This window comes from Cryptomeria japonica, chromosome 1, assembly GCF_030272615.1.
Source record: "Cryptomeria japonica chromosome 1, Sugi_1.0, whole genome shotgun sequence".
Classification (NCBI taxonomy): Eukaryota; Viridiplantae; Streptophyta; class Pinopsida; order Cupressales; family Cupressaceae; genus Cryptomeria; species Cryptomeria japonica.
The window spans coordinates 265,696,224-265,716,165 of NC_081405.1; the positions used below are offsets into that span (position 1 = coordinate 265,696,224).

The following is a 19,942-nucleotide window of genomic DNA, read 5'->3' on the forward strand; positions in this document are numbered from 1 at the left end:
GGAAATGGTCTTCACTTCATCTTATGCCTTCTCATGGGGCTATATCAGCCGGGCTATCTTCTCTTGTTAAACGTAAGATGGCTAAATGGACCCTCCCCCATGTCTTCATTCAAGCTTTAGTTTGATGGGGCTTCTAAGGGTAATTCGGGAAGGTTTGGTATTGGAGTGGTCATTTTTTATCATTCTTATAAGATCATCAAAGCTGTGGGAAAATACATTGGTCAGGGTACTAATAATATTGTTGAGTTTCAGGCTCTATCCTTTGGGCTTGATCTCGCTATCTCTTTGAATATTAAAGATATTGTTATTGAAGGTGACTCAATAGTGGTTTTTCAGGTAGTTGTTGCCAAAAAATGTCTCTCTTGGCATTTACAGTATTTTTTAGATCACATTCTTGCACAATTAAAGTGCTTTTCCACTTTCTCTATCTCTCATTATTTCAGGGAGATCAATGTCATTGCAGATTTTTTGGCTATTAAAGCTATTGATGAGGATGCTGAATTCTTAGAGGTTTTTCCTTTGAACATACCAGTCTCTTGCATGAAGCTTCTTTCTTAGCAAGATTTCTTTTTAGAAGCCTCCCTCATTTTCCTTGCTGGACGTGGTTTTCTTTCGTAAGTATCTGCAGTAAGGGTGTTGCTCTTCGTAACAATTTCTTCGTTGTAGATATTTCCAGTTAGAATTTCCTCATGGAGCAAGGTGATTGTTGTGGCTTCTCTTGCTAGAGTGATATCCTCTTTATGGTGTTGTCCTCTCCCTTCTCCTTGCTGGGTGTGGTTTTTACTTCCCTATATGGCTATAAGGAGGATGTTGTCCTGCCTTATGGCAACATCTTTGTTGTAGCTATATTTGGCAACATCTCCTCACTGAGTATGGAGGTTGACGGGACAACTTTGGATTGGCTGGTAGTTTTCTATTCCTATGAGTTCTTTATGTTTTTTGATGTTGGAGGGGCATTTTGTTTACCATGTGCATGTCCTATTTGGCCGGTTGTTTGTTCACCTATGGTTACCTTGTCGATGGGTGTCTCGGTCTCCTTTTGATGACATAGCTTGGTTACTGTGTGGATTGGTATCGATACGGATTGGTATCGGGTACTAACCAAACCTACTCATTGCTCGATAGGAATTGTTTACATTTGGTATAATTATGTCTGTTCAACCCTCTACATTATTTGGTAATCATTAACCTTCGTGGTTTGGGCTTGGTGACTTTCGGGCAGGGCTTTTGTATCATGATGATTTGAGTTGGCTCCTTCATTCTTTAATCATCTGGCATTGTGTTTGTTCTTATCATTTGGGAGTTGCATTTTTTATGATTGGGGGTGTTGTGAGGCATGAGTATGTTTCATCATCTATTGAGCAGCTTCTTGCTCGCTGCCTTTTCTTGTAGTGGAAGGCTAATCATGATCTAGTTATCTTTTCCTCTTTTATATTCTTGGTGGCCTACAGTCTTGGTATCCACTCTTTCTATGCATTTATTTTTACTAACACAAAATACTCTGTTTGTTGTGGAGAGTTCTTGTAAAAATTTGTGGCTGGTGGCTCTTTTTAAGGAATTGGAAAGAGCAGTTTGTATGGTGTTGCAGATGGTTTCTTATTTTGTTGTTATTTCTTTGGCTGTTGCTTTGGATTATCTTATGGATCGGGCTTATCCTGCTTCCTGAGGGTTTTCATCATCCTTCTCTACTTCTTATCTGGATTGGCATATGTTTGCTCACCATTTTTGTGTTGGCAGGATCACTTATTCTTGGCTCTCTTTTGGATCTGATTTTTGGTCTTTTCAGAGCTTTGGACTCATGTGTTGTGTAGACAGGATGACTTTGGGTTGTTGGCACTTGTTATCGTTGGACACTACTGGCTCTATTTTGAAGATGTTCTCTTCTATTCTGGATTTTACAGCTTCTTTTATATCTAATGCGGTTGGCTATGTATCTGGAGGGTTTATTTGGGGTGCCTATGAGATTTTGTAATGGGTAGATATGCTTATGTTTTCTTGAGCAATACTGAAGGGTTTTCTTACTGGTTCTTTCCCTACAGTGCTCTTTGAACCAGACACCTGCAAAAAAACTTAATATTTAATATAATTTTAGTGGTTTCATCCACTTTTATCAAAAAAATAAAAATAAAAATTTACAAAGACTTCACTTTTCTCAAGGACAAGCATCTTGCTTTAATTAATCATTTACTTTTTTTTTTAAGACATGCATTTTATTTTAATAATTATTTACTTTATTTATAAAAAGATCATGCATTTTGGTTGAGATATTAGTTACTAAAAATAATAATATTTCTTTAATACCTATTTCAAATTATATGTTCTTTATTAAATTATTTTTTTTACTACTAAGTAATATTATAAATGTGTATCAATGATTAAAAGTGATATGGAATGATAGAAATATGGAAATGTGGGGGTTGGAAATCATGAAAGGATTGAGTATTTTATTTAAATGATCAATTTTAGTTATCTGTCATTAGTCTTAGCAAGTTGATGTTAAATTTATGTTTGAGTTGTTAGTAAGCATTGTATTATATAACTTCCTTTTATGCAATATTTGATGGAATAAGGGAAGATATTTGTGAGTAATTTATACTTAGGAATAGAATTATATCACTAAAGTGTTATGGAAGAAATAATAATCCTTCAATTAATATCTAGGAGAATTAGTTTCTAATAGTAATAGTAAATAAAAGAATTGTGTTTAAAATTGTATTTGGTTTTCATGAGTTTAGAATTAAAATAAAGATAAAATAATTAAAATTAATATACATTTTAGATTTAATTTCAAGTCTCGAGTAAATATATTAATGTAAATATTTTTTATATATAATTTAGTTATTAATTTAAATTATTATTGTAAATGTTTGGACAATTATTTTAAAATTTTATTTGAATTATCATATTACTCTAGGGTTGGTGATTTATTTGGTTTTATTTACTATTAGAAAAGTGTAAGCATTTTATTTATTAGTGTTTTGTCATTAGAAAATATTATTTTAAATATGAACTAGCTTATATATATTTATTAATATATATAGAATAAGCGAGAGGTATCTTTCTAGAGGCGCCTATTTTTGTATTAATTTATCAACATTAAATTGCAATAGGCACCTCGAGAAGGATAGCAATCGCAACGTGAATTGAAGGACATGACATAAATTAATTTCAAAATATATATTGTTGGATAATTCAATTCTAGATTTAATAATATACTTAGGATTGGGATTAAAATAGTACCCCTATTTCAATAAGGATTAGGGTTAGGGTTTTATTTGGTTTAGACTTACAATTTAACCAAATGAATGAATTTGTAGGTAATACCCACCCATTCCTTGAGAATAGAGCACTTATGCTACAATCCAATTACCTGTACACAACCAAGATCAAAGTAAACACATTTAGGAGATGAAGACTCAGTATGTGTAGATTTCTGGATTCAGTTTGGCAACATTTTATAATATCAATATTTTGGATCATATTTCCATGATCCTATAAGATAAAATTGATTTCATTTATTTTCAAACTAATTTTATTTTGTTTTCATATTTGAAACATTGATGTTGGTAAATATTAAGAATCAAAACCAGAGATCAATGCATACTGAAATTATAGAGTGTGGAAAATTCATGCTGTTAATAGATAACAACTATTTTAAGAAGAAAATTAAATGCTTGTGTCAATGTTACCTTGCTTTCTGTCTTTGGGCGTTCATATTTTAAGACTTCTATCTATTTTGAAACACCAAGTAAAAGAGGTAAATTGATCAGTATACAATATTTTTTGTTCAATTCATATACACGTATTAATATGTGCACAAGATTTTCATCAAGATAACCCAGTTGTTTTGGTGTAAATGTCTCTACATCTTCACCCTTCACACAACTATACAGAAGAATCAATCCAGATAGCTTTCCAAAAGTTGAATATTAATATGCTGATGATTCTACATTTATTCTGCAAATACAATAGATTCAACAAACCTACAATATGAAAACAATATGAAATCCGTAAAACAATATTACATACATCTATCTCACATTGAAACTGCACAATTGGTACATTACCGTTTTTGCAATTTTTAATTATGTAAAAAATTTAAAAATGTAATTATTTTAAAAATTTATTTGAATTATCATATTATTTACAATGGAAAAATGTAAGCATTTTATTTATTAGTGTTTTGTCATTAGAAAATATTGTTTTAAATATAAAAAATGAACTATTTCAATAGTTTTGTATTTTTATGGAAAAACTTATGTAAAAACAAAGTAACATTAAAAATTTACTAATTTAGAGTATTCAAATTACAATTAATTTCTTAATTTCTCATCCCATATGTACATTAGCTTTCATTTGATTGGGTGATATTTTGGTTTTTATCTGACCAAGTGAAATACTTGAGGTCTAATTGCATAAATCTAAGAAATAAAATAACTATTATATCCATTATCCATAAAACAAGAAGAATAGGGATCTAATAACAATGCCAATGATTTATAATAGTTAGAAATAACTTTTGTGTAATTTATAAATAGCTTTTAGTTAGGTTGGGATTATGTTTATATAATTTGATAATATAATTTTTTGGCTATATAAAAAGAATAAAACAAAAAAAAATATAATATAATAAAAAATATTATTAATATAGCAATAAAAAGTAATCTAATTTTTGAAAAAAAATATTAATGAAAATATTAAAATATTAGTAAGGATACAATAAGAAATAATTCAATAATAAAAATAATATAAAATCATATCAGTTAGAATAATATGAAAATAACAATTAGAATAATATGAAAATAACAATATCATAATTTTAATATTAATAATATAATATTAACATTATTCTAATATAAATATAAATTTATATTATAATTAGATTCATAGTAAGAATATTAAATTTTAAATTTTGAATTATAAATGGGCCATCATGGAATCTCACAGATCCTAAAGTTGTACCCTGGGCTATAATAGTCAACAATTGAAAGACAAGGCAGTTAAAACATTAGACAGTCTTTGTATAGAACCTGGATTCTCCTCTGAAAGATACTCTAAAACGTAGAACAACCCATATACAATCATTAGGAAGCAAGAAGAAGCGAGACTATGCAGAACAACCCATATACAATCATTAGGAAGCAAGAAGAAGCAAGACTACAACAACGATCACTGTAAAATAAAATAAAATATTTATGTCAGAACTATTGGATATTGGATGTATGGTTACATATCTCTATAATGATATTTGTTCAGAATTTCAGACATTTAAATCTTTACAAATTTATTTAGTGCTAGAAAAGGTTGTTTAAAAACTGGTAGATTACTTTATGTCAATTGCATCTGAAATGACTAATAGATACAGTTTTCACATCCTAATTTTATAGTCTCCAACATAATGATTAAAGTATATTTTACAATCGACTAACCATTGCACCTTTTGTTTTGATAGAAGCGCTAGTTACTTGTATTTGGAGGTTTCGTGCAATTTTCTTTGGTTATGAATAGATGTAACACGAACTCCATGTTTGCACTTGTTAGTGCGAGGTCGGTGTTTTCAGTGGATGAATATTCATTTTATATTATATTAAATAGTTGTTATTGGTAAAAATATGCATATGGTGTGATGGTGGGTTGGAGAGTATTAACATTAATTTGCATGCAATGGTTGGTTCATCCAGATGGTCCATGTAAACAATACAAATATAGTTAACAAAATAATTAAAAGTCCAATAATTAAAAGTTCAAGTAATGTTAAGTAGTATTTTGCGTTGTTGGTATAAGGGTTGTGATATCATAAAATATGAGGTCACAATATTATGATTTCAATGATTTAAATGTTCTTTAATCTTTAATTCTTAATCAAATGAAATTGATTATTGATACAACATGAGTTCATATTATTATGTAGAAAAAATAATTAGAACTTTTTTATCCTCATTAAAAGTTTAATAAGTGAATTCAATGTATTGTTAGAAATAATATATAATAAAAATGTATAATAAATTGCATAAATTTATTGTGTGATATTATTATATATAATGAAAATGTATAATAAATTGCATAAATTTATTGTGTGAGGTTATTTCTTTTTTATATTAGAGATCGAGAGTCCAAAAAATAGATGGAGAGTTTATACAAAACTAGAGAGCGGGGGGCAGGGCCTCAACCACCAAACTGAACAACCAGAGAGATCTATATACAATTATCTCTTAACCTTATGAAAGGGACACAACAAAGTAAAGCACTATTGGAGACCCTCATCCTGGTCCTCCAGCCATGTGGTCTAGCCTTGTTCTCCTTCCATCCAAACCACCTTCTTTCTTGCCAGGATCTGGGAGCATATCTCTATCCTGTTGAAGGGAGGAGGCCTGCTGTCCTGTAGATCTTTTATCGGCTTCTTCACTGCCTTATCGAAGGAGGTCTGATTCTCTGCAATCCTGGCCCATTCATACCCATCTTGCATCTCATAAACAAACATGGTCGCTCTGCCATCCTTCAGGAATCGGAGGAGCTTGTTTCTCTCAAGATTCATCAAAAAACAGACCTACACAACAATTTTGTAATGTGTGAGTTTTTAAAAAAACTCAGTACATTCCCTTGTAATACCTTGGAACTTCTCCTCATTCCTAAGTTTCCAAATAATCCAGAGAATGTAAGAAGATAGAATTTGCCAAACTAGATTAGCATCCTTCCTTAGTCCTTGAAAAAAAACAATAATTATATCAAGTGTGTAAACATGTTCTGTAATAGAAATTCCAAACAGAAGCCAAATTTCTCTAGCAAAGGGGCAGTCAAAGAAGATGTGGCACACGGTCTCAAGTTTCCTGCAGATAGAACACTGTTCATATGCAGCCGACTTATTCCTAATAGGTAATCTGTCTAGCATAAGTTGCCATCTGAAGCATTTGATCTTAGGGGGGATGGGGGACCGCCAAATCTTCTCAAAGGTTTTCTGCCAGATGTGAGGGGTATGGTTAACATACCACAGAGTGTTGATATGTTTGATCACCGAGGTATCACTGTTGAGCAGGGTATAGATGGTTTTGGCTTTGATCTTAGGGAGGGTGGATCCATCCTTCCATAGGAACGTAAGGTACCTATGGGCGTCCACTTAGGTGTTTTTAGGGAGATTAAAGGGAATGCATGCATTTTTAATCATGTTGTATGTCTTCTTATGTGATACAGGGAGGTCATATATAGTGCTAAGAGCCTCTCAACTGATAAGGTTATCCTGTTCTAGAATATCCATAATGTACTTTATTCCTTTATTATGCTAGTGCTTAGCAGAACAACCTTGGGTTAAAGCAAGGGGTTTGGAGTTATGATGTAGGTTCCACCATATTGACCTTTCACCGTGGAGGGTTTTGTCACAGTTGATGCTCGAGTTGTTAATGAGACCACACACATGCTCCCAGGCTTTCCAAATAGATTTAAACGCCCAGGTGCCTTGGACAGACACAGGGAAACCGCCTGCAATTAGATCATTGAACGAGAGGACTTTCCAAGTTTTGGTAGTTTTGGGAACACCATTTTGTATGTTGTTCCTGATGAGGATTTTCCAGGGTTCTTGGCCTTCCAGTGAGTGAAATATCCATTTGGCTACAAGGGATTTCCCTTGCAGCCTAAGGTCCTTGAGGCCCAGCCCACCATGTTTTTTATCCAAGTGGCACCAGGTCCACTTGACCACGTGAGTTTTCCTTTTACCCTTCCCATTAGACCATAGGAATCGTCTGATAGCCCTTTGGATTTCAAAGACTTGGTAGTTGCTTAACATCCACACCGAGGAGTAGTATATGCTATAGGAAGATAGGATTTTTTGGCAGACTTGAATCCTTCCGGCAAGGGAGAGGACCCTATTGTCCCACTTGTTGAGTTTACTATCTATTTTCCCCTTGACCCACCCCCACATGTCTTTAAGAGAGGGAGATATGGAAAAGGGGATACCAAGATAACAGACTAATTTATTTGGTCCACCCCAAGCATAGCCAAACTGGTGAAGCCATTCTGGAGGATTATCTTTCCATCCAAGTAGAATGGATTTGGTGCTAGATATCCGGGCTCCGGATGCTCTACCGAAAATGTCAAGTTTTTGCTTAAGGGAATCAATATTGTGTCTTGAGAGATTTAGGAAGAGCGAGGTATCATCAGCAAACTGGATGTTGATCAGTTCAGAGTCGTCTGGCATAGTAATGCCTTGGACATGGGGGGATAGGGTGTCATCTCTTAGGAGATAGTACAAAGCATCTGAAGCAATGAGAAACAGAGCAGGGGCAAGGGGGCAGCCCTATCTAATTGATCTAGATAGGGGAATAGGCTGGGAGAGGGTCCCATTGACTTTGATCAGGGTAGATGCATCCTTGAGGAGGATTCAAACATAATCACAAAACTCACTAGGAAAGCCAAAGGCTGAGAGCATCATGAGGATGAAGTCCCATTCCACCCTGTCATATGCTTTCTCAAAGTCGACAAGGAACATGGTGGCATCTTGATTTGAGGTTCTGGCCCATTCCATGGATTCCCAACTCGTTACAAGATTTTCCAAGATGTATCTGCATTTAATGAAACCTGTTTGGGTGGAGCAGATGAATTTGGGGAGGATCTTCTCAAGGCAAGAGGCTAGGATTTTGTAGGAGACGTTGAGGAGGGTGATTGGCCTCCAATTTTTAATTAGGGCTTTGTCCCCCTCCTTTGGAATAAGCTTAATAATACCCCTATTTATGAACTCCCCCAGTGTGCCAGTGTCAAGGGCTTCATTGTAGATGTCATACAGGTCATCAGAGATCCAATCAATGTTGGTTTTGTAGAATTCAGTTGGAAGTCCATCAGGGCCTGGGGCCTTGTTATCCTTGAGAGCCTTAATGGCATTCTTGATTTCTTGCATAGTTAGCTTAGCTTTGAGGAAGTTAGCTTCGTCCTCAAAGATTCTATTAGGAATAATGGTCCTACACTTGGAACGAGCATCTATCGAGGCCTCATTATCCTCTGAGGTAAACAAAGTCTTGTAGAAAACTTCAAAGGCTTCTTTGATGTCATTGATATCCAATAGTTCCTTATCATCTACCGTTATTCTATCTATTTTTTCCCTGGTCTATTTTTGCTTGAGCAGATTGAAGAATATTTTGGAGCCTTTATCACCAAACTGGAGCTAGTGGTTGCAGGCTCTAATGAAAGCATCTCTGATTTTAACCTGTTGGTGTTTCCTGAGGATACTTCTAGCCTCAGAGACCTGTTTGGCCAAGGTAGGGGAAGAGGGCTGAAGTTGGATCTCATGTTCTAGGGAGTGAAGCCGAAGAGTAAGAGTTTTTTCTATGAATCTAAAGTCCTTGTCTTTTTTCTAGCCGATGGTTTGGAGAAGATTCTACCAGGAGGAAATGTTCCTCTGCCATCTGAGAATGTGGGATTGGGGGAGATGTGATTGCAGATTGAAGAGTCTAATTAGTTTGATGGCATTTAGGACATCCTCATCTTGCAGCAAGGAGGTGTTAAGTAAAAATTTCTTATAGCGAGGGTGACGAGGGGTGATGGAGTTCCTGATGTTAATAATGGCTAAAATGGGGAAGTGATCAGATAGGGTAGTTGGTAAGACTGCAACCACACTCCCAAACTGGTTGGGGGAAAAGGAGAAAAAGTCCTTATTAGCATAGAATCTATCTAGCCTGGAGTAGATCCTATTAGTGTTTTGCTGAAAGTTGTACCAGATGTGCCATAGGTTAGGGGTATCAGGTTTAGTGCCTTCCAAGGGGTCAAACAATTGCAGATGTTGTATAAACCTGTCCCAGTGAGGTCTTTTTGAGTTTTTCCATTCAAACGGAAGTCCCCCAGCCTTGTCATTCTGAGATTCAGTCATATTGAAATCCCCAGCCATGACCCAGGGGATATTAGCGAGGGATGTTAGCCAATTCCAAAGGAAAATTCTTTCCTTATAATTGTTAGATGGATATATGGAGCAAATGCCAAAGTAAGATACTTTAACATCTAATGTAACCCAGGCTACTCTATTACAGGGGGAGGTTCCTTTATCTTTTAGGTACATTGTCCATTTAGGGGCAATAAGGAGGCCAACTACTCCTTTTCCTCTTGGGTGGTTGGTACAAACTTTTATTGCATCTCTCCAAATGAAGTCAAGTGTAGTATCGAGGGAGAACCCAACAGATTTAAGTTCTTGTAACATCAGAAAGTCTAGGTTTTTATGATAGTCCATAAATCTTTTTATAACAAATTTTCTATCAGGCGACTCAAGGCCTCGAATGTTCCATGATATATACTTCATCAAAGTGGAGGATTTAAGGGGGGCTAGTAAGGAGACTGTTGTTGGTCTCCAGATTTCTTCTTGTTTTTGGAGCCGACGGATCTACCTTTCTTTTTATTTAAGGAGTATCCTTTCATAAGGTCCTCATCATCTTCACTGGTTTTGGGAAGTTCAGCTCTAATATCTGCATTTCCTCCTATGTCGGACCCAGACAATTGGGAGCTTGGAAAGCCAGGGAGCATTGTGCTAGATCTAAGTTCATCTAGACCCTTATTGGCATAAATAACTTCTATAATATGATTGTCCTCTAGTTCTTTGAGCGTAGATGCAGTCGAGGGGTTGATGGTGCTAGCATCAGAAACAAGTCCTGCAACTGAAGAGGAGACCGAATGAATGGGGGTTTCAGATCTAAGGATCATTGCAGGGTTATTACTAATGCTAGCACCATCATCACCCCAATTGAGGTTTTCCTAATTTTTAACCATATTTCTAACCACATAATTGACAGGGGAGTGAGCAGGGTCCTGGGGTTTATGAGTAGAGGCCAATTGGTTGGTGGTTGAGCGGCTAAGATTTAGGGCATTGAGAGGGGTAATTTTACATCTTCGTTTCCTTAAGGTAACAAGTTGAAAACAATCGGAGGGTGATTCTACAAGGTTTTGAGAAGGGTTGGAAATAGGGATGAGGGGTTCGGGTGCCAGAGGTGCGTACTCAGGCTTGGGAGGGTTAACTTTATTAAGAATGGGATCAGGATTTGTGAACATCTCATTAACAGAGTGGGGAGGAGGAGATTGTAGATCATTAATATTTTTAGGGTTTATCGTAGTTTCAACTGAGTTATGTTTTTGCTTCCTGCAACTAATAATTGGGCAATTTTTACGAATATGCCCTTCTTTCTTGCAGAGAAAACATGCATTCAATCCTCCAAGCATTTCAACCAGGCAGATGAATGTGTCTCCATTAATATCTAGGTTTAAAGATGGTGGGATGTCGATTCTGGGCTTAATTGAGACAAGCATTCTTGCATCAAGGTTGGGTACCAACCGAGCAGTTTCATCGATCTGAATCATTTTTCCAAATGGTTCCATTAATTGGGGAAGGAAACGCCATAGAAAGGGAGGGACATCTTTGAGGATGACCCATATGGGAGAGGATAGTGCGAGGACTTCCTCATTAACTACCTCCAGAGACCAAGCTAGGGCTCGAAAGGAGGTATTCCCAATCGTCTAGTACCGGCGTTTAAGTGCTTCCAATTGGGCTTCATGCGAGTTAAAGAAAATGAGAAAAAGACCTCTCTGCATTTGTCTATAGAATGTGATTTTAAGCCCTAATTTAAGATTCCATAGATTGTGAAACCAGTTGTCTACGAATTTCCTAGGTGGGCATTTTTGAGCATCAACACAGACAAAAAATATGGTAGTGTCACATAACCTATGCTTTTTTGATGCAATTTCATTCAACATTTCAATATTAGGCAAAATGCAGAAGGGATCCGAGGTAATGCAGGGGGACTTACCATTCTTACTGGGTCCTTCATCTGCAGGAGCCTTAAGGAATTGCATCGACAAGTGGACTCCATTTGCAGGTGGGGCGACGGTCTTAGCGAAAGTCTTTTTTAGGGCTGGTATTGTCTGCAATGTGGGTTTAGGGTTATTGATGTTAACACCGTCTGACTCTGGCTCCATTGGAAACCAGGGTTAGGATCGTGCGAGATGGGTAGATGGGTGGCGTTAACTGAATTAAATATTTGCAGAGAAGAGTAATTAAAACACAGAGCAAGTAGAGAAAGTGGGCGAGGTAGGAAGTAGAAACCGAGTGGAGGAGTTTAACTCCTCCACGTAGATGCTGAGGTACTCCCGTCAGTGTTAGCATGCCTCGATCCTGCTTCCACCTTCAGGGAGCGATCATGGTTGAAGGCATTGAAAAAACGCAGAGCTCCATTCCTTCATTTTTTTTGTTTGGTTCACCATCGTTTGATGTTATTTCACTCACAATTTCTTTTGAATATATGATGTAATAGAATTTTCAATACATAAGAAAATATATGACACTAATTCATAAAAGAAATAAAAATAATAATATTACACTAATTTAAAATATACAAAATTCAAATTTTAATTTCAATATATCTATTTACACATAAATTAATTACTTAAATTGTATCATCAAATCAAACTCATAAAATATTTAAATTTAAATTTTTAAAATTATTTAAAGTCTCTAATTTTATTTTTTAATATTTAACACCGATTATTCTCATAAACTTTTTTCCCTATTTACTTTGAAGAGATATTAAATTGTAATCCTTTTATACTTATTAAATATTAAAAAAATAAATAAAATATAATAATATTGCCACATGTCAATTTTGTAGCTACACATGACTAACCCCACTCTACTTATTGCTCTAACTTGTAGATCTTCCATAATAAAAGCTCCACTAAAATAGGAGCAAGTGTAACCACGGGAATAGTTTGAATCATACTTCAAAATTCAAAAAGATATTAAAAAATGAATTTCTCAATTGGCAAAGCTCATAATAAAAACCTGATAGAATAGTAGGTCTCCTTTGAGAGCTGTCTTGTTTATAAACATCTCTTCTTGTCTTTGACGTCACACCATATCTTTGCAAAGTTTTATAAACTAGCACTTGCAACCTTAGGGGGTGCAAGGTAGCCGATAGGTAGTTAGAGAAATACTTTTTTAAATTTAATATTTGAAAATGTAATGTATTTTGTAGTATTGTGATTGTAATATTAGTATATTATTAATTTTATAGTATAATGTTCTATATATTTGTAAAATTTATTTATTTATTATGCAACTAAATAGTTAAGCAAATGAACATAGATTTTGGTAAATAAACTCCATTTGAAGTTTTAAATACTTCATATCAATATCATTTATTGAGAAGTCTAATAAAATAGAAAAGTAGTTACTAAAATTTAACTTTTTACAATGTAATATATCTTGTAGTATCTTATGCAGTTTGGATTCCTTTTTTTTTGGGACCCAAAATATTCATATTCCATAAATGATGTATTCGAGTTCGTATAGCTTCTTTCGTTGCTGCTTTGATCTGCATTTATTTTGAAGAAACATTATGTTAGTTTCCTTCTTGTTATAACAACTTAGAAATAAATGCAGATGAATAAAACAGTATAGTTTGTTGTCAAACACAATATTTTTTTTTTTAAATTACTAGTTATAAACATCACCAATACCTCTCACAAGACTCTTTTGTGAGAGGTATTGGTGATGTTTATAACTTTCTTGACAATGCATCCTATAGTGTAAACCAAGAATAATTAAATATGTATTTTTTTTATTACGTACAAGTAATTATACATACCTGAGCTTTCTATTTCATTTTTGAATACCGCTCGAAAGAGAATGCAGGTTCTATGCGCAAGCCTTTTATGGTTTTGACTGTAGATATCGTTGTAAATGTGAGGCCTTGTCATTCAGTTTTCCCAATATCAGTTGTGGCTTTATTTAGTGTTAATCTTTGTGATTTGTGTATAGTGATAACCCATGCCATGGTTAGTGGTATTTGTGTTCGATTTCCTCTGGTTATTGGTTGTATCAGTATAGTTTTTGGATTTGTTTCATCCCATAATGGACCAATATAGTTTTGAAAAGTGACTGTGACATATGCTGGCAAGTTTGGTGGTTTTGATCCGAATGGATATAGAATGTCTCTGACCTCTCCAAGAGAGCCATAACATAAATTAGGCTTTTTCGTAAATTTGAATTGTTTGCAAGAATTTTACATTTAAGGTGAAAGCATGACATGATAGATGTTATGCAATTTTCTTTTGCTAAAAAATGGATAAAGTAACAATGACAAGTTTTTAGTTATATTAATATCGTAAACTGAAATGTTATAGAACAATACCTGGAGGTTGCAGTAAGTTTGAAAATGTCAATGAGAGTTATCTGGTTCAAAACTGTAGATGGAAAACAAAACAATTAGCTTGATTAAACTTTTTTTTTTCATACTAAAATACTTATACTTTATATTTTTTATATATATAACCAAATATGAAATCAAACTAATCACCTTTCAGTGAACTTGACAATCGGAACAAATAATGTGCAATGACTACTAACTGTACAAGCAAATTAATTTAATATACGTGTGGCAGGCATAATACTATGAATTAGTGTCATATGGGTATGAATAATGCAATCTATACGACCCGTCAAACTATTCTATTTCCGTAAACCTTAGTCAATAGTTATAGGCATATTCACTAAGTTGGGAGCTTATATGACTTCCTATCATCAATCTTTAACATTACTGAATAAATAGCAGTCATCTTAAACATAATTACACAGTATGTGCTCTCACACGGTAAGAAATCAGACATAATCACACAGTATATATAAACTTCCAGAATAGTATTATTTCATTATAAACATATACTTAACATTACCAGCATTCTAGATTTTAATATTACTGACACTAGTCTGAATGATATGACATTAGTAATGTTGATGCTGATCTTAATTAATATAATATTATTAATGTTGGCAGTAATCTGAATAATATGATATTAATTGTATTGATACTAATTCTGAATAATATAGATATTGAAGTATGCTATGAATTCTGAATAATATATATATATATATGACTGCAAAATCACTACGAGCAAATATTAAACAACCCAAAAAGGAAATGTTTTTCTTTTTCCAGCTTTTTAATATTTCATTATATATATTTATTTTGATATAAAGGCAACATATATGTTATTTATTTTTCTTAAGAGAATACAACAGCTTAGATGTAAGGATAAAAACATTAGGCTTGAACTTTACACTATATATATATCTTTGTTTAAATCTATTTTTGTTAAACTTATTTAGTTTAAGAGTAGGATCATCTTAAATAACAGAATAGAATAAATTTGTTTTCTAACAATATCATAATGTTAACTTTAGATCTAAAATAACCATATTTAGATTTATTTACTTGCTTCTTTACATGCATTAAAAAATAGAAAATATGACAGTGATATTTTATTTACAGCTGCAACTAATTATTAACTCTAAGGTATCTATTTATTTTTCCTTTGTATTTGAACTATTGGCTTAAGCAAATATTTCATTTCTATATTAAAGTGACTACTTTATTAATATTTAACTCTCCATTGGTTTTTCAATAACACATAGAAACATAAAATAATTTCATTTTGAATCTTTTTTTTTTTTAATAGAAATAATTCAAAAATGCAGTCTTCTCTTTGCAAGAACATATATACTTCAAATTTAAAATATATCTTTATTACATGGTAAAAACTATTCCAATAGTTACATTTAGTACATCATAGCTTTTTATTTTTTACTAAAATAAGAAGACAACTAAATCAAGCCTCTTATTTCTACTAAATGAGGGCTTATCAAATACATTTATTTTTGAAACTAAAACAATAAGAAATAGGATCATTCCAAAGCTTCCTTTCCAATCTTTTCCCAAGCAAACCTGCAACAAAAACTTGTAGGTTGTGACCATGGAGGCTCACTTCCCCAACTTAGGCTTACAAGAAGCCACCCCCAAGCTAGGAGAACCAAGCCTAAATGGGAGACACACAAACAATATAAAAACAAGTAAGAAAACTCACAACAGACACACTCCCAACCCAAGGCTAGATAACATCACTTATGTGACTTTTCAAGTGGGGTGAAGGTGGACTATATACCTAGAGGAGAATTCTACAAGTAGGAGAACATAATGCCATTGCAAGGCTACCAACAAGCACATCCAGAAGTTCCAAACTCGTCCCAACAAATCTTTATGTCCCCCAAGGCATTAAAGCCTACAACTCCCCTTATGACCCCCATTGCATAAACAAAATGCTATGCAGCAAGGGTCCCATAATCCCTTGTAAATCACTCTCTTCCAAAGAGAGTCTCTACACTCATAGGCTTTCAAACAACCCTTCACCCGAAGGCCACTCTACCCTCCCAAGGGTGAGTTTGGTCTTGAAAACTCCCAAAACAAAACTCAAAAATCACAATAACAAAAGAAAAGAACACATAGGTAAGAACTCAACATCTTCCTAACACACTAAGATATTGACAATGAACGCAACTATAACAAGCAATATTTTCAAAAATACTACAACATACAAGATCTAGAAAAACAAACAACCTTAAATCTGCTAAAAGGATGATGAATCTTGTAGAAGAGCTGCCCAGATCCACTATCTTTTCCCCTCAAGACTTAGCCAAAAATCTTCAAAAACTTACCAAAAACTATTCAAGAATCTAAGTCTCCAAAATGGAGAGTGGGTGATCAAACTTCTCCCTTCCAAATTATTCCCTAAGAAGACACTCCTCACTCTTTCCAATCCTCTTGGGATGGGTGAAGGATGTTCATAGGTTGGTCTTCCCAACACCTTACAAACTTTCTAGCCAAGGCACCTCAAAAAGGTAAAAGGAATGGGGAAGAGCAATGTCGCTCATGAGGAGGGTTGTCTAGCCTAGGAAGGCTCCTCAAAAGTTGAAATTCAGCCAACTTGGGAAACTCAACTTTTAGGGTGACTAAATAGTCCCTAGGGAGTGGACACATAGCTAAATTTGGCCTTCATCTATAGATACATCATATGGACCACTAAAAATGCCTCTAACTTGACCCGAGGAGTTAGTTCAACCCTCTAGAAACTCACCCAAAATTTACCTACGGGTCAACCTTGAGTTGACCTTTCTAATGGCTCCCTATCCAAGACTTTCTTGGGACCATACTAGGATAATTGAAAAATGCATTGGTAAAACAAATTTCCTCCCAAGGGACATGTCATTACCAACTCACTTTACAACACGTGTCAAGTGACACCACAAAAGAATTACACATCACTAAAATACATATGGCAAATGTCCCTTTTTTGGAATTTATAAATTAAACAATTTTCAAATTAAACACACATCCAAGTATAACATTTACAAATTAAAACACATTTACAAGCGAGGTGTTGTCTCTCCTAATAGACAACCCTTGGCTTCACAAACGCACATAGGTCTAGGCTTGATTCTTCGAATAGTTTCCATGGTCACATGGAATAATTTTCCTGCACATCTCACTTTGCACATTAGTAATTTCAAAAATTGCATATAATATTATCATATGGAAAGAATACAATTCATACATTGCATACAATTTCATTTATAATCATCAAGTTTCCAATTATCTAATAACATCCACATAAGATAATCTACTAAATGACATCATCATAATCATCATGAAATTAAATCATTTATAGAGCATGCATCCATAATTTTCTAACATCAAAACAAAGCACTGCAAATCAAAGTAAATGACATAATCATATCAATGTTATCCAAACACTGGATCATATAAAATCTATGTCCATAATGCATCAAAATATAGTATTAATAGTAGGTCTAACATGAATACAATTGAAATACTATTATGGCTCGGGGTAGGGCCTCACAAAACCTAATTTAGCACTAAATTAAATTGACCCCTAACTCTAAACATAATTGAACACTAAACAAAATTGAACCATAACCAGCATTATATTAGTGTGGGTTTTTTAATTCCAATCCTAACTCCATTTCTATATATAATCTTGACCCTAACACTAATCCAAAGTGAACACTAACCCTAAACCTAATTTAATAGTAGACCAAATTGAACCCTAACCCTAAAATTAAATGATATTAAACCCTAAACATTAACTTAATCAAAATTTAAGTATAACGCCAAACCTTCTGAATGCTAACCCTAATGCTAAACTAAATTGAATCCTAAATATTACACTAAACCATTTAAAGCCAAACCATACACAAAATTGAATCATAACCCTAACACTAAACTGGAAATTGAACTAAAACCCTAGAAAACAAATTGAATATTAATTGTAACCATAAACCAAATTAAATCCTAACCCTTATCCTAATTAAACACTAACTAGATTGAACCCTAATATTTAATAAACACTAACCTTAAATAAATTTGTACCCTAAACACTAAATCAAATTGAACCCTAACCTTGAAATGAATTGAACCCTAATTTTAAAACTAAAACAAAATGAATCATAAATAAAATTGAAGTCTAACACTATCCCAAATCAAATTGAACCATATCCCATATCCCATATTGAGGTGTACACCTAAACCTAATTAAACATTAAATAAAATTCAAGGTTTACCCTAAACTTAATTGAACACCATAATCAAAGTAAAACCCAACCCTAATTTTGCTAGATTTTTTAGTTTGAGAACTTAGACTTCAATTAACCTTACCAATCACTCAGATTCAACTCCGATTAGGGTTCAACTTAATGCTCAAAAAGGGTCACAAGTAAAATTTGATTATAGCTACTATTGTATTAGCAAGAAAGTATCAATGGTAAGATTAAGATTAGAATATAATAATGGCTACATTTCAATTTTAATTTTCTTTTAATAAGAGCTAACTTAATATATTAAAATATTTTTTTAAAGTTAAAGTACCTCAATTATAAAACAAGTCATTCTTTAAACTTTTTAAATAACTACTAACTTATATATATATAAAGAAAGTCAGAGATATAGAGACTTTCTTTTTTTTATTTAATAAAGATATATTATTTAAGTAGAAATAAAAACTGAAAAATCTTGATATCATATATATATATATTATTCAATGTATATAATGAAAGGAAACCAGGTAGCAGAATACAACTTTTTGCACTAAACTATCAGAGTGAATGTAAAAAATTTAACAATTACAGATTCATATGCACATCTAATTAAACATTTATAGATATTCAAAACACAATAAACAGATAACAAATCATATATGTGGGAAAACCCTTTAAGGAAAAAATCCACACTCCAAAAGCTAGACTCAATTGTATTATCAACAACGACAATAGTTACAATATAATGTGCAGAGCTCTTCAAGAGTCTTCACACTATTACAAGATTCAGGAGTAATTCCAACAACATAATGATGTCTCTCAAAATCTTTAACAAGTCTTCCAAAATAAGCCAAGGCATCACATATTTATAGAGCTCAATACAAAGTAGTAGGCTTTCATGTTTCCGAAATCAACTTCAAAGCCTAAGAGGTAAGTCATGTCATAAACAATACAATTACCATTATCATGACATGTTGCACATAGCAACCTTCCAAAGCACTAACACCTATCTCATCCAAAATGGTTATCTTGCCCAACATAATGCAAGTTCAACGTAGCAACTCCCATAACTAGGAATAGGCACTTTCCTTACCTCACACCACTTGTCAAAGGTGAACTCCACCATAAATATTAACTGATCAAATACAACTCCAATCCATAATACAAAACACAAGCCAATACTCTTTAGTCGACATAGGAAATTGCCAAATCAATTTCTACTCCAAGCTGGAAATATATGACATCACCTTATCAAAATGTAGAATCTTCCAAGTGGAAACCAATTTCCTAAAAAGGGATTATGCCATCTCATCATTGTCATATAGGTTACCACCTCACCAAAAGGACCCACAAAATGAATGACAACTGAAAAAATTAACATAGAATAAAATGTGAGTTCTTACTTAAGTTGTGGTTTGTTATTATTTGTAAATTGGTAGTTTCGTGTAATCTTTGTTTGGATGGTTTTTATGAAGAGATGTAACACGAGCTCCATGTTTTCAGTTGTTCGTGTGGTGATAGTGTGTATTCAACGGATAA

General features: G+C 33.6%; 1 protein-coding gene across 1 annotated transcript; it reads right to left on the reverse strand.

Annotated features, from left to right (window-relative positions):
* Positions 1-6,286: 6,286 nt before the first annotated feature.
* On the reverse strand, positions 6,287-8,884 carry LOC131857307 (uncharacterized). Its single transcript, XM_059209593.1, has 2 exons — positions 8,639-8,884; positions 6,287-6,547 (listed from the first exon to the last, which is right to left on the reverse strand). The coding sequence occupies exons 1-2, from the start codon at positions 8,882-8,884 to the stop codon at positions 6,287-6,289; spliced, it is 507 nt and encodes a 168-aa protein (XP_059065576.1).
* Between the last annotated feature and the right edge of the window lie 11,058 nt (positions 8,885-19,942).

What these genes read in the sequence shown, in the direction of transcription:
- LOC131857307 (XM_059209593.1), bottom strand. Translation starts at nt 8,884, where the DNA reads ATGCAAGAAATCAAGAATGCCATTAAGGCTCTCAAGGATAACAAGGCC. An exon ending in GGCCAATCACCCTCCTCAAC is followed by an intron (nt 6,548 to 8,638) that starts GTCTCCTACAAA and finishes ATTGTTGTGTAG; the next exon opens with GTCTGTTTTTTGATGAATCT.